Consider the following 14,972-nt stretch of genomic DNA (forward strand, 5'->3'; position numbering starts at 1 on the left):
AATTAATTATATATAAAATTGTCAAAAAATTACATCGTTTTTATTTTGCCAATCTCGAACCTATACTTTGAATTTTTTGCAGCATTATGATGACTTTAATGTTATCCAAATAGGATTCCATTAGGCTGTGGAATAAAATTTTATTCTACACTTAGGAAAGAAAAATTGGCTAGAAAACGTATAAGAAAATAATGTAGCGGGATTTGAACCCCCGCTTCTTGGAAACGTTACGTTTTCTAAAAAAGTTTTGTGTACTACTTGTATAGATTGATTATATCTCCAAGTAATATTAGTATAAAAGATTTATTTTATCTCATATTTTGAAACAAATATTAAATAAAAAAAATATTAGTTCAAAATAGATTAAAAGAAAAATAACATAAACAATCATTTCTGGCTCACTCACTAATCAACTAAGAAATTAAATAAAAGCATGTAACTATTTATTTTGCAAACTGCATATTTACTGTCCATTCTATAATTAATTTGCCTTTATAACAGAGAGAATGCAAACAAACTGATTGTTTATTATACCTTCTTACCAATAGATCAGTTGTGTCATCTTAATAAACATGGATCAAAAAGAAATATCGCTTTTGTTTATTTTTCTCATGTTTGGTGGCAACACAGACGCTGTAAGTATTAATTTCATATATAGCAACACCATTACAAAGTCATTTTATTGTACGAGTTCAAATATAGCCTGATATTTATTTATAGGATTCTCGAAAGTTCTAATCTTATTGGAGCCTTAGTTCAAATTTTACTATTTTATCTTAGTTAATGCAATATGCATTATGTAGTGATGACACACTAATATCTCTATATAAATATGTTGATATGAAATTCTCAAAAGTCAGCCCAAACTACATGTGATTAAAATGATTACTTTGATTATACCTAATTCACTGCGAGCGTCACGCGCCGGTAAATAACTATTATTTCCTACCTGCACATTTATGTTATACTTAATTATACTTCGATTCTATAATTTTGAAATATACAACACATATCTATAGTGCACTTTTAATTAAACCAGTTCATATTATTTTGGTTTTTCCACCATTAGTTAGTTATAATTAAATAAAGATTATTAAAATTAAGAAGATTACATAGTTACATAGGGTGCGATGAATATTATTTGAATATCAGATATATTTGTTCTAAAATAATAAAAAAAACTAAGTGTCTTCTTCTCTATGAAATTTTAGATGACTACCTGATTGTCCTGTGTCCCCTAGATGGGGCAGAGGGCAGAGAGCCTATGTCTTTCATTGCTTCTTCTTCTCTGCTTCTTCTTCTCTGCTTGGTGGGGACGTGTCAATGTCTAATAGTTGAGTCGAAATGCGGAACACCTCATCGAAGTGCTCCTACCATCGTTTGAGTCTTTCCACAGGTGTCGTGATCAGTTTTCATTGCGTGTTTCGTAAAGGATTTTACTATAACCACGGCTTCCACCCAGATATTTTGTCGTGTTATACAGCTCTCTTAGATTGCCAGTATCGGCAGCATGTAGTGCTCTAGCATCTTTATCTATCTTTTAGATTCGTGTGCGCAATTGACGATACTGTATTCGGAGGTTGACATGTTTCTTATCGCTGCGTATCTACAGAATTTTTAGATGAAGGTCGAGGAAAGGAGTCTCAATGAGGTCATAAGTTGGCTGCGCTATCCACTCATCGGGCTTTTGATTTTGATGTCCTAAGACATCGGAGCTGGTTTCATGATAGACCATTTTGATACGGTTCCACTCCGAGTCTATTGTGCCAGCAACTACCCCCAGAGCGGAGAAGCGGTTGCAATTCACCAACGAATTTTCTTGTAGTGGAAATTTCCTAAAAATAAAATAATTCTTGAATTTTAGATGACTAGGCAGCAATTAAAAAATTCATCAAAATTGTTAAAGAAAAACTGCATGGCCAAAAATGACGTAACTGAAGGTATGCTGTTGAATTTTTAATACAGACTACAGTACTGTCGACGTGTTTTGGCCGCCTTGCAGTTAGATTTTCTGATGTTTTGCGCATATTTCACTCGGGAAGAAAATAAAATACGAAATATTCTAAAATTCTAAAATCTGCGTAGCCATCTCACACCCAGCTGATTCACGGCGGCCACGATTCTTCGGGTGTACTGTACAGTATATAGGCAATTGAGAAATGTATCTAATTATTATTTTGCTATACAGATCTAGTTGGAGATATAGAGAAAGGAAAATTCATTGAAGATCAGAAAGTCATGTGTTATATTGCATGTATTTATCAAATGTCACAACTGGTATGTAATACTACCTATCTATTTTTATTTTAAAATTTTCAATATTTTTAGGCATATTTCTATTTCCGTTATTTTTTAACGTAGTTGCTTATTTAACTTTACAATTTCTAAAATTTTACATTACATTGACATGTATATACACATATGTTCAGCTTCACGCTGTATCCTGCACACAGCAGGGTAGGCAGAGGGAACCTAGTGTTATGTACATACATTTACATATATAAAATTGCTTTCTTTCAGGTCAAAAACAATAAATTAAATGTTGAAGCTTCAATAAAACAGGTCGACATGATGTTTCCACCGGAAATGAAAGATGCCACAAAAGCATCGATTGAAAATTGTAAGGATGTTTGTAAGTACTTTTTGTGCTTTGACTAATCATATATTTTTGTAATATATCTTTTATTAATTTATTTAATTATTAGAATATTTCATTATATATTTTTATAATAAAAAATATATTTTAAAAAAAATCTGCTTCACGCCGTATCCCGCACACAGCAGGGTAGATAGAGGAAACCTGGTTAAGACACGCCGTTCCCCATATTATATATTTACTGAAATAATTTCATGTATATATAACATATATTTTAATTTCAGCAAAAAAATATAAGGATCTGTGTGAAGCATCGTTCTGGACTGCGAAATGTCTCTATGAAGACAATCCTAAGAATTTTTTCTTTGCATGAATTTACGTAATTAAATTTTAAACAAAACAATAAATGTAAAATATTACAAACATCAGAATAATAATATATCCCTAAACCTACAGAACTCTTGGCAGTATTGTAGTATATATATTATACTTATTTACTTTTTAGTAGATAGGCAGAAACTGCCAAAAATGTTCATAATTTTAGGAAACAAAAATGCTTTATACAGTTTATATGTTTATAATTATTTATTTGATAAATATATAATTTTTAGCAATATTACCTTTTTTCATTGATGAAACTTTTTAACCCGCAGTCATGGGGAGGGAAAACTGTTACACGGACAGCGGAGTGGGTGTTACAAACCGTTTTGGTTTTTTTGTCACCTTCACGCTGTATCCCCCACACAGCAGGGTAGACAGAGGGAACCGCCGCATTTTGGAGGCATTGCGTGTCAAGTGGCGGAACTCAACACCGCGTTTTGCCTCGATAGTAACACCTACAAAAAAAAACAAAATACATACAAACTATATATTAGCCACATTAATTATAAGCTAGTGTGACTGTAACGCGACGGTTGTGGGTTCGATCCCCACTCGGAGGAATTAGATAGTAGCTGATTTTTTTAAATTATAAACAATCACTAAAAAATTTAAAAAGCCACGGTACATAATTAAAGCAATGCTCCAGAATGGCGAGAAATGATTACACTACTCTTATCATTTTTTTACTCATATAGCTCCCACTGCCGCTGTTGGACGAATAAAATTCGGCGCTTAGAAGAACTTAACAGCTTCTGCTACTGACAAGAAAGGCACTGTAACATAAAAACTGAACCCTAAACGAAATAAAATGTGACAAATTAACCCTGCGTCAGCGAGGTTGGATTTGGATCAGCGGGGATGGGCCCATTAGATCCAACCCCGCTGACGCCGGGTTAATTAGTTTTACCAAACAAACACTTTGTTTTTGGAAAGTCATCGTGACAAACGTTGAAGGTTGAACAATAATGAGCAAAAAGCAGGATTTAACGTACTTTAATTTTTTTATAATGCAACGTCATGTTTCCTTTGCTAGCTTACTTACGTGTAATTGCTCAGTGTCTGAATAGCCACCAATTATATCAAGGTCTAGGTTATCTGGTTAAACGTTTTTTTTTATATATAAGAACTCCTACAGCTCTTGGTAATATCTATCTATATTTTCTAAATTACCGCCCAAGAAATTTTACTTCGCTTTAAAACACTACTTTTATTTATTGTTCCCTGAAAATTTGATGATGGTTTAATTTTTAGGGTTCCGTACCTCAAAAGGGAAAAAAAACCCTTATAGGATCACTTTGTTATTTGTCTGTCCGTCTGTAAAGACCATTATCTCGAGATCGCGTGAAGATATTAAACTGAAACTTATATCAAATATTTAGGTCTCGGTCTGACAAAATTGATTTGATAAAAATCAAGCTTCTAAGTCAACACAATTAAAATATAAGAGCATTTATGCATTGTTTTCCTGCATTTTGTATGAAAATCGTTAATGCATTAATATGTTATAATAAATAATTTACTTTTAATCATTAGCCTTAGTGATGTGTTCTATACAGTGGACGTTGTTAATAGTAATTCTATAAAGCCGAGAAATATCCTTTTTTATACCTAATTTAGTTACTAATGCAATATATAAATACTGTAGATCACATTTGCATCCTTTAAAGTATATTGCATTATTCTGTTCATAGTTCACATTATTTATTATTTTCTCACTGCTTCCAGTAATCTATAATAAGCTGATTCAATATGGAAAAATACCGGTTAGATATTATAAATATTAATCATACCTTTGCTTTGTGAAGGCAAATATAGAGTTATGCTCACTTGAAAATGTTATTATTAATAAGAGTGTAATTACTAGACATCGGATTATATGCACTATCAAAATGCCAAAATATGCATGCAAATATGCACTAAAAAGGGGCAAAATATGCACAATTAAAAGAATGTTTACTATTAGAATTTACGTTTATTTCCACAGTATATTAATATTAGAATTATAGTGACATTAACATATAATAAACGATAAATTATAGGAATTATACTTATTTATTATAATAATATGTGTTAGCTTGTTACAATAAGCAAACACATATTATTCGAGATTTTCTGTATTAACCCACTTAATATTAATTTTAAAGCTGAAAATGACCTTTAAATGTAAACTGTCGTTACCGGACAGAATTTGAAATTTGTCATCATTTCTGCAGAAAGCTCTTCAGACAGTTTGTCCGATGCCTTTGATAAATGCATAAATTCCTTCGAGACCAGGATTTTTATACAAAATTGCATTTATACGTGTTAGACTATAGAAAAACTACATTTTTGCGTGTGTTAGGCATTATACAACACTACTTGTCTAGTACCTAATCACTAAATAAAGACGCTGTAATAAAACTTTATTAAAAGGTTATGAAATTAATGCACATAAACCAAATAATAAATCTAACTAATATTATATATATTAGATAAATATATGTATTTAATTATATTTTCATTCCTTTTCTCTAAAAATATTTTAACCTAAACGAAAAAACATATAAACTTTGTAAAATTGTAAAAAAAAATAAAAATAGCTATGATAGCAACTAAAGATTAGTTACAATTAATCAGTAACAGGTTATATAATAATTTCCATGACGCATAAAACAAAGGGATTAAAATTGATTATATATAATAATGCATATAAATATACATATATGTAACACAAGAGAACCAGTTTTTACGTTGGTTCTAAGTGCTGATATGACGCCAGCTTGTATTTAGATAAACATCTTAGAAAAAAAATACTGATTGACCATGTCTCTTTGATATATAAAGGATTAGCTTCCTCAGAGCAACTAGTATTAAGGAAGACTGCAGTTGGAACACCTTTATTAGGACATTTATATTTATATCAAACATAAATATGACGTCTTTACAATTAGTGTTTTTAGTTTTTGGCGTATTAGCTGTAAGCTTAGGATCTGTCAGTGTAAGTTGGTATAGAGTTGAAATATATAATTTTTAATATTCTAAGTAATTTATAACAAGAGTCGTTTTATTACAACTATTAATATAAATAAATCCCTAAAAATGTCTTCCTATGTTTCGTATTAGTTGTCTATTGTTTTCTATTTCCCAAAAAGGTTTCATTGCGTTGCCTTTTGTATCATCTAGATATTTTTTACCGCCAGGTAAAAGTCCTGGTTGTCTTTGCCAGGCCACGAATTAATAAAAAAAAAAAGTTCTCTATTTTCCACAATCACTACCATATTAAAAATAGAAGATATGTTCCAAAAAAACGCCATAAGACTCATTGATATCATCATATTACTCAATTTAAAATAAGATATTTAAACGTTTAACTGCTCTTTTTTAATATTATTGTCTTTGATTTTAACAGACATTGCTAAGCGCTTGTTATTCATTTCCTTATTTCATGTATATTAATAAATATATAATAAATAAATATTTGTATTTATGTTTATATTTATTAACACTTATCTATCAAGCGCTATAGTTATTTGCATTTGCATTGATTCTATAATAACCGTATAAAGCTATCTATGATTCATACAAAATAAAACCCGCTTAGCCCGGCGTTGAGTTACGCCACTCAACACGCAATGCCTCGAAAAATTCGTTGGAAAGTGGGGAACGGAGTATCTTAACACTAGGTTTCCTCTGCTTACTTTACTGTACGCGGGATGCAGGATGAAGGTGATTTGAAAATTTAAAATATAAAGTTCCTATAAAAGGTGATCCTTGCATAATAATAAGACATCTAGGATAATTTAGCAATAATTTTCTGTTTCCAGGCTTTCTCTGATGAAGAAAGAAACAAAATTTATGCTGGAATGCTACCCTTAGTCTTAGAGTGTAGCAAGGACTACGGCCTGACAGAAGATGACCTAAAAGCTGCTAAGGAATCTGGTTCAATTGGTTCAATAAACCCCTGTCTCATGGCATGCGTGTTTAAAAAAATTGATGTGGTACGTAAATAAAATGTATTTATAGTAATGTAGTTAACAATGGTACCTTCTTTATTATTATTTAAAACATTTAGTATGAGGCCAGGCTGCTTGTGGAACACAACGCCGCGAGATAATTCGCTAGAAAATGGGTAACAGAGTGTCTTAGCACTAGGTTTTCTCTGCCTACCTTGCGTGCGAGATACAAATTGAAGCTAATTTAATTTATTTTTGTTTAACATTTAATATAATACAACACAAGATATTGTCATTTTTTTTTAGATAAACGACAAAGGCTTATTCGACGTAGACAAAGCAGGAGAGCTAAGCCAGAAATTCCTAGCTGAAACTGATGACCAACAAAAGGCTACTGAAATTATCAAGACTTGCGCGTCAGGTGAGAAATATTTTATAATTTAAAAATAACTAAAATTATTTTGGTTTCTACAAATACTTTATTTTCTTAATATATGATAATGTGAGTGTAATACTCACTAATATTAATGTGTTATTTTTTAGTAAACGAGAAAGATGTGAGCGATGCAGAGAAGGGTTGTGACCGGAGCAAGCTTTTATTCGACTGCCTACTTCCCTTCAAAGGACAGGTAAAGTATAATATTGTTATAATACTTATAATCTATAGTAGCCGCTGAAGGACGCCTGAATGTAAGCCTGGTGGTTATGGGTTCGATCCTCACTCGAGGAGATTAATTATTAACATATTTCCCTCTAGTTAAAGAAATAGTGGCGTTGAGCTCCGCCACTACATGTGGAGTGTCTCGAATTTAGAAGGAAAATGGAGAATAAAATGTAAACACTAGCCTTTTACTATCTACACTGCCAAATGCGGTATAAACGGTGGTTAGAAGTAAAGTATATAAAAATAGAATAGAACTTTTCTATAAGTGTAGAAAAAACTAGAATAGAAATTACTAAATACAAAAAAATAATTATAAAATTTTAGTCTGTTAAATAATTATATTATCTTTTGTTTCAGTTTCTCAAATCCCGTTAAGAAAAATAGAAAAAAAAAAACTTCGGCATCTCTTCCTATACGATGTTCTTTTGTTATTCCAATTCAATGTTATAGTTACTACAATAAAGCCAGTATAATTTATGCAAGGTCTTTTAATTATGTGTTAATTTCTGTTAATTTTACGAAATGAACGTTATATTGAGTAATTAATATAAATGTATAATAGTTTTGATTCAAAGTAAGTTTCTGACGTACTTTCAAATCAAGAGTCTGTAGAAATTCCAGAAATGTGTCTGGAAAATAAAAAAATAAAAATTAAGCAGATTTTTTTTGTCTGTCTAAAGAAGCTTCTAAGATTCTAAATTAGTATCATCTACACCATCTGGATGCTTGGCTCTTCAATATTATACGGTTTTGCAGGAACAACCTTCCACATGCCACACACTTTAGTCGTTAAAATATGGGCCGCGACGAAAAGCACGTCTATCTCCACCGCCCACGCACCTTAAGCTCCACTAGTTACACGGGGCTATCGCCGATGGTGATTACTTAGCTCGTTTTCCTTGTCTATTCTGTAAAATAAAACTTCTTCAGGTGAAATTTGAATCGACATACATCGCGTGTATATAGAAATCGATATAATTAAACAAAATAAAAAGAAAACTCAAATGAAATTGCTAAATCCTAAATTCCTTTTTAGTGGTGCTGAACCACTGAAAATAGCTGAACGTAAAAGTGGGTGAATCGAATAGGCACTGAAGTCCTCACAGACCATCAAATACAAACAAACGTACCGCATAGTAGCAGTTTGAGTTAAATTATTGAAATTTTATAGACACAACTAAGTATAGGGCTTACAAATGTTCTAAATTTCATGCATGTAAATTAAGGTTTACGTTGTGAAGTTGTTAAGGATTCAAAGGTAAAGTTTGAAATGGTTTTTGTAAAATACACAATGTTTCTAGCGTCTTGATTGTACCTAAATTTTAAGGAAAATTATAGTGTTTTTGGAAGTAAAATTTCAAGCACACGTTAACAATGAATTAAATATTATTAGATTTTTGTATTCATCTATGTTTTGTAAACGACAATTAAAATGCTTAAGATAATAAAGATATTTATAAATTTTTAACATATCGCCGAGGTCTGGATTCGATTCCCACTCAGGAGAATGATTATATTTAAATAATTTACTATACAGAATGTAAAGAACAAAGAGGTCTGACATTGGGTTTGTATACTTTACTATCCTGTCCACCTTGCTACGCGGAAAGAGAGAGAGAGTTATAAAAGAAAAATTACACATTTTAAATGAAATTATTAAAACCCGACGATTCGAGCACTACATATATTACATTATAATGCATTTAAATAAATATTTAATTTCCTCGAGTGAAGATCGAACCCACAACCAGTCGCGTTTACCGTCACAATTCGTGCCCCTGCGCCACATCTGGCCTCATCTGGTAAAGAATTATACCAAGAAATAAGGAATGATGCCTTAGCAAAAGTTGCTCAGTATGGCGGGCAGTTTAAATTGTCAAAGAAAAATCGTTAAGAAAGAAACTTTCGTGGTAGAGAAGGACAGCGTTTAACTGTTATTACAATGGTTGTAAGTTCGATTCAATTCGTAGAGTGATTGTAAAACATACTCGTAAGTGTAAGTTTCTAAAATGACTATGAAGCTTATAATCGTAATAGTATGATATATAGATATATAGATGGATAGACAAAATTCTTTATTGCATACAGAGAATATCTCAAAAAGTTTTTTTAATATTAGTCCATCTATTCTATGTACATAAAGATATATTCTTTGATTACGAAGAACGTTACTGGACGCTGAAATTTAACATTTCAAATAGACTTTCCTTTACTAAAAGGAGAAATATATACTTTTAATAATAAATATCATTTAACTCATATGTGAATATTGCGATGTTTACAGCCATACTGTGTCGACAACTACCATACACAGTATATATTACTTGCCTTTCATTAAAAAAAACAAGAGATATAAAGGACTTATAATAACAATTTACAAGCTTTATATTAGCTATGAAAATTACCGGAAAATGCTTAAAATACGTACTACAGTATCATTTTATAGCAAATTAAAAACAGATTAACAATTATCCAATAATTCACAATGTAGAGAAAAAAGTTACACAAACAAAGATTTAAATGGCTACTGTTTATTTTTATATTATCTGTATTCGGTAACTTAATGTTTTTTATTATATAAAATTAGATAAAGATTTAAGAAAATTTTGCGTAGTCATTATTTTTTTTTGTTTCTATACATAGATATATAAAATAAAGATGAGGTGAGTTGTTTCATAATATACTAAAGAAGCTTAAGGTGTTGACTTGTGAAATAATATTTTAAGATAAATATAAATACAATGTCTGTAAAATGTACATTTCTGGTTATTGGGGTAGTAGGTGTCAGCTTAGGATCTATTAATGTAAGTAAATATTTCTTATGAAATTAAGTAGGTATATCTTCATATAATAAAATTGAATAAAGTAATATTCTTCTTCTATAGTATTTAAGCGTCATATTAACGAAATATTACTTAGGCTATATGAATATATTAACATTTTTAACCGATGAATTTATATGCTTAAACATGCGTAAATCTTTACTAAGTAGGTCGAGAATCACTCTTAATTTTCTACAGAATGTTTTAAGGTATATTAATACATTAGATTAAGAACTTAGTTATTAAAGGTAATATTTATAAGGAATATTTTTTCATTTTCAGTTTTTGGTTGGTTATTTTTTTATTGAAATTTTTTTTTACTTATTTTCAACGTCAACAATGTTTGTTTTCATCTACTTTTAAAAAGAGCTAAAATGTTTTTTATTGTCTTTATTTTTCAGGCTTATTCTGATGAGGAGAGGACCAAAATTTACGCGACTATGTTACCCCACATACTCCAGTGCAGTACCGAGTACGGTATAACTGAAGATGAATTGAAAGCCTCCAAGGAAAATGAAAAGTTTGGCTCCATCAACCCGTGTTTTATGGGATGCATTTTTAAGAAAATTCATGTTGTATGTATAAAGGAACATATATATATCATTTGTACGCTAACCACTTTCCTTACATCTTTTTTTTATGTTAAGCTTTGCCTGGAAAAAATCGTCAGTAGTGAAAAGGCCGCATTTGCGCCAAATTTTAAAAAAATCGATGCCAATTTAATTTTTTTTTCCATACAAACTTTCAACCCCTATTTCACCCCCTTAGGGTTAAAATTTTTCAAAATCTCTTCTTAGTGGATGTCCAGATTACGAAAGTAAACATCTGTCCAAATTTACGGCTGTGTACGTCTTACCTCAGTCAGTGAGGACAAGTCCTTTTATCTATATATACAAAATCGAAAGGTCACTCACTCATCACGAAATCTCAGAAACTATATGTCCTAGGAATCTGAAATTTTGCATAGGAGTTATTTATAGGACGTAGGTGCTCGCTAAGACGGGAATTTGTAATATTCGACTTCTAAGGGGTTGTTTTGGGGGTTGAAAGTTTGTATGAAACTTCGTCTAACATTTTCTTATGACATTTGTCTTTGTCATTCGTTACTAAATGCTAGGAGTCTCAAATTTTGCATAGACGTCACTAGGACGTAGCCATGGAGACAGAAATTAATAATAACATAGTTTACGCGGGTGAAACCGCGAGCGGGCCGCTAGTGTATTATATAGATAAGATATATAATGTGGTTGGTGAAATTAAGTAATAAATAAATAGATAAAGAATAATTAAATAAATATTTCATTTCCCCGAGTGGGGATCGAACCCACAACCAATAGCGTTTACAGTGCCACTTTGTGCCACAGCTGGCCTAGATATTTATTATTTTTTACATTATAATGTTTCTAACATTATGTTTATGCGATCATAATTTATTTATATATAATAATTTCAGATAAATAAAGAAGGAATGTTTAGCGTTGAGAAAGCAGAAAAGCTCAGTGAGAACTTATTAGTTCACGACGAGGATAAAAAGAAAGCTTCAGCTGTTATAAAGGCTTGCGCTACAAGTATTTAAAGCGTCTTTTTTAATATATTTTTATCTATTAAGAATTAATCATATTTCTATATTTATATTTTAGTAATTAAAAACTAATAATATTAAACTTAATGGGAAGACCGCGCTTTCCCTCGACACTAGAGGGAAGAAATGAAAACTTTAAATATTCCATTTCCTCGAGTCGGAATCGAACTCACAATCTGCCGCTTTTACAGTCGCTCTTACAGTAAGCTAAAGATAATATTCTTCGAAGTTTAATAAATCTAATTGTTATATTTCTAATTTAATATTTGAGAAAGATATAGATATTATGATTTAAAATCAATTAATTATTTAATTATATATTTATTTCAGTAAATGACGAAGATGTGAGTGATGGTGAAAAGGGTTGTGATAGAGCCAAGCTTTTATTCGAATGCTTACTTCCGTTCAGACAGCAGGTAATTTTTAATATTAATAATGTATAAGAAAAAGCTACCAAAAATTAGTTGGTTCATGTTTAATTAGCTTTATATATATAGCTTATAACTATATCTAAGTCCAGACCCTCCTCCCCAAAAATATCTCTAGTTACGCTCAGGAACTTTGTTTTAGTTAATAAGAATTTATTACAATAACTTGATTTAAAATTTTGTTTCAGTTCATCAAAACCCGCTAAGCGATCGATTTGTGTACGATATACGAGTCTTTGGGGCAGTATTTTCCAGTTGTTATTATTTTTATATTAAGTTTATTTTTAATAAAACGGTTATAATCTATGTGATAAATTACATATAAAATAAATACATTTTGGTAAAGATTGAGTGTATGTTAATAAAATTTACAGTTATTTATTGATATATTAAAATTCATATAGGTATATAATGTTATTCCACTAATTGAATTTAAATGAAAACAAAAAACATTAGAAAAAATAACTTATTAATAATGTTATTTTTATTACACTTCAGACTTTTATTTTTTTATATAGGTTAAAATGAGACATATATTTTATAAAATAATAAAAAAATAATGAAATCAATCGAAACGAAAACTTTTATTAATTGTCTTAAACTTAATACATTAATTAAATTGTCATAATTTTTTTGGATTTCATATAAGGGATATCTCGTCGCACTTAACACTACATTTCTATTCCAAACTGAAAAAGAAAATATTATTTAACTTTATAAATATACTTATAACATATACATCATACGCTACTTAGGGATTAGTTTAACATCAAAATTATTTTATAATTGTTTCATTAAATTACTTATAATTATTTAATTAAAAGTAAATAGTACCTGTGAAGCATTTTCGATCATACATTTATACGCCATCATGGAACGATCACAGCCCTTGTCGCCATCACCAACTGCTTCGGTATTAACTATAACAAGCATAACATGAAATGCTTAAAATAAATCAAATAAAAATATTGTAGCCTTTTAATTTGTCGTTTACCATTTACCATTTTTATCTCTTTAAATATATGCATTACAATACGGTCACCAAGCCGTGGCCGCCACGAAGCCATGTTTTCTGAACCTTTGCGCAATATTCACTTAAAATAAGAGAAATCCTAAAAACGGCCACGACTTCTTGACCGTGCTGTACTTTGAGTAAGGATCGTCGACGAAATTATAGCCATAGTGACAAGCGTGAGTTTCGCCACGATAGTGTCAGTAAGAAAATAATGTTAATTTTTACAAGCTTTTTTAATAATAAAAATATAAACTTACTGTGAGAGCAAGAATGTAGATAATCTCCAATTAGTTTTATTTCGTCTTCATCATTAAACACTTTCCTTGCTAAATCCAAAACTGTTTCTTTTTGAAGCAAGCCAGCATCATCCATCTGGAATAATAAAAGTAGTAGAATCTCCATAGCAGTAACATAACATTATTTTGTTTTCCTCGAGCACGAATTTCTACTTGAAAAATTCAGTGGGTGGTTGGAAACGGAGTGTCTTAACACTAGGTTACCTGTGCCTACCCTGCTATATACGGAATACTGCATAAAATAACAGAAACAAAAGAAAAAAATTAAAATACTTACAATTCCAAGTTTTTTAAACATACAAGCTAAAAAGCAGGGAGCATTTTCTCCGGTTGGAATCTTTTTGGCTCTCAAATTTTTGATGTCATCAGCGCTGATGAGATTATCTTTAATACATTCTTTTCCCAACATCTCAAAATGGCCGTGGATCATAGCTTTTTGTTCATCAGTTATGGCCTATCAATAGCAATTTGATGTATTCAAAATAACAATATTTTGAAAACATCAATTTGGGTATGTATATATGTATAATATGTTTATTTCCCTATTTATTGTAAATATTTAATTTATAAATATTTAAAAAGAATAAGAACAGAATTTTATGAATCGCGATTTATATCATTCGATTCTCAAATTTCAAAATATAAGCAACAACCGATGGTAATTCTTCCAACTCTATTTCTAGGTAAGCTATATGATACCAGTTCTTATAGCACCAATTTTAAGTTCTTTTTAGGTGCTAAGAATATTATTTATATTCTGGAGTAAAATTATAATACTGGATTTAGTAAACATTCACTCAACTTTAAACTAATTATTTTTTTTATAAAAAGACTTCTGTCAATCTGAAGAGAATTAATTAAAAATAATTTATAACATAAATAACTTACTAAAACACCACAAGAATTAATGAAAAATATACAACAAAAGAAAATCAGGAACATTTTGAAAACTGTATTTTCTAAGAGCACAAAATTTTCTGTTAGCTATTTTCAATTCAAATCAGCTATATATACACAGCAAACTATTAATTAAGGTAATGATATAGTGACTTTATTATTAGGCAGAGATGATTTTGGGACATGACTAGGCGTTATCATTAAAAAAGGTCACAATTTTTGTCAAAATTACAAAACTAATGAAATATTTAAATCTTTTATAATGGAATTATTTTAAATAAGATGTTATTTGACACCTCTTTGCACCTCTTCTCGCTATTGGTAATGCTGTGACTTTTACAAACTAAGTTTAGTTACCA

At 30.2% G+C, this 14,972-nt stretch overlaps 4 protein-coding genes across 4 annotated transcripts; 3 read left to right on the forward strand and 1 right to left on the reverse strand.

Annotated features, from left to right (window-relative positions):
* The first annotated feature begins 9 nt into the window (after window positions 1–9).
* Window positions 10–2,990, forward strand: LOC146530943 (general odorant-binding protein 72-like). The gene is made up of 5 exons (XM_085198818.1): window positions 10–635; window positions 1,865–1,940; window positions 2,189–2,277; window positions 2,521–2,632; window positions 2,881–2,990. Exons 1-5 carry the CDS (start codon window positions 573–575, stop codon window positions 2,967–2,969), a joined length of 429 nt encoding a protein of 142 aa, XP_085054944.1. The 5' UTR covers window positions 10–572; the 3' UTR covers window positions 2,970–2,990.
* Window positions 2,991–5,810: 2,820 nt separating this feature from the next.
* Window positions 5,811–8,050, forward strand: LOC146530944 (uncharacterized). Its single transcript, XM_085199049.1, has 5 exons — window positions 5,811–5,954; window positions 6,781–6,954; window positions 7,216–7,330; window positions 7,453–7,538; window positions 7,931–8,050. The coding sequence occupies exons 1-5, from the start codon at window positions 5,889–5,891 to the stop codon at window positions 7,946–7,948; spliced, it is 459 nt and encodes a 152-aa protein (XP_085055175.1). The 5' UTR covers window positions 5,811–5,888; the 3' UTR covers window positions 7,949–8,050.
* A 2,247-nt stretch (window positions 8,051–10,297) lies between these two features.
* Window positions 10,298–12,729, forward strand: LOC146530945 (uncharacterized). Its single transcript, XM_085199050.1, has 5 exons — window positions 10,298–10,377; window positions 10,797–10,970; window positions 11,849–11,963; window positions 12,308–12,393; window positions 12,594–12,729. The coding sequence occupies exons 1-5, from the start codon at window positions 10,315–10,317 to the stop codon at window positions 12,609–12,611; spliced, it is 456 nt and encodes a 151-aa protein (XP_085055176.1). The 5' UTR covers window positions 10,298–10,314; the 3' UTR covers window positions 12,612–12,729.
* Window positions 12,730–12,965: 236 nt separating this feature from the next.
* Window positions 12,966–14,669, reverse strand: LOC146530946 (general odorant-binding protein 19d-like). The gene is made up of 5 exons (XM_085199052.1): window positions 14,605–14,669; window positions 13,994–14,170; window positions 13,678–13,792; window positions 13,240–13,325; window positions 12,966–13,094 (listed from the first exon to the last, which is right to left on the reverse strand). Exons 1-5 carry the CDS (start codon window positions 14,656–14,658, stop codon window positions 13,077–13,079), a joined length of 450 nt encoding a protein of 149 aa, XP_085055178.1. The 5' UTR covers window positions 14,659–14,669; the 3' UTR covers window positions 12,966–13,076.
* Window positions 14,670–14,972: the final 303 nt, after the last annotated feature.

The sequence above is a fragment of the Heliconius melpomene genome, chromosome 16 (genome assembly GCF_056956725.1).
Source record: "Heliconius melpomene rosina isolate 202511_hmr_F chromosome 16, ASM5695672v1, whole genome shotgun sequence".
NCBI classification, from domain to species: Eukaryota; Metazoa; Arthropoda; class Insecta; order Lepidoptera; family Nymphalidae; genus Heliconius; species Heliconius melpomene.

Coding starts and splice junctions, on each gene's coding strand:
- LOC146530943 (XM_085198818.1), top strand. CDS start 573: ATGGATCAAAAAGAAATATCGCTTTTGTTTATTTTTCTCATGTTTGGT. Junction 1,941..2,188: donor CAAAAATGACGTAACTGAAG/GTATGCTGTTGA, acceptor TTTGCTATACAG/ATCTAGTTGGAGATATAGAG. Junction 2,278..2,520: donor TTTATCAAATGTCACAACTG/GTATGTAATACT, acceptor GCTTTCTTTCAG/GTCAAAAACAATAAATTAAA.
- LOC146530944 (XM_085199049.1), top strand. CDS start 5,889: ATGACGTCTTTACAATTAGTGTTTTTAGTTTTTGGCGTATTAGCTGTA. Junction 6,955..7,215: donor TGTTTAAAAAAATTGATGTG/GTACGTAAATAA, acceptor ATTTTTTTTTAG/ATAAACGACAAAGGCTTATT. Junction 7,331..7,452: donor TATCAAGACTTGCGCGTCAG/GTGAGAAATATT, acceptor GTTATTTTTTAG/TAAACGAGAAAGATGTGAGC.
- LOC146530945 (XM_085199050.1), top strand. CDS start 10,315: ATGTCTGTAAAATGTACATTTCTGGTTATTGGGGTAGTAGGTGTCAGC. Junction 10,378..10,796: donor TCAGCTTAGGATCTATTAAT/GTAAGTAAATAT, acceptor TTTATTTTTCAG/GCTTATTCTGATGAGGAGAG. Junction 10,971..11,848: donor TTTTTAAGAAAATTCATGTT/GTATGTATAAAG, acceptor TAATAATTTCAG/ATAAATAAAGAAGGAATGTT.
- LOC146530946 (XM_085199052.1), bottom strand. CDS start 14,658: ATGTTCCTGATTTTCTTTTGTTGTATATTTTTCATTAATTCTTGTGGT. Junction 14,171..14,604: donor TTAATTCTTGTGGTGTTTTA/GTAAGTTATTTA, acceptor TGCTATTGATAG/GCCATAACTGATGAACAAAA. Junction 13,326..13,677: donor TCTACATTCTTGCTCTCACA/GTAAGTTTATAT, acceptor TGCTTGTTATAG/TTAATACCGAAGCAGTTGGT.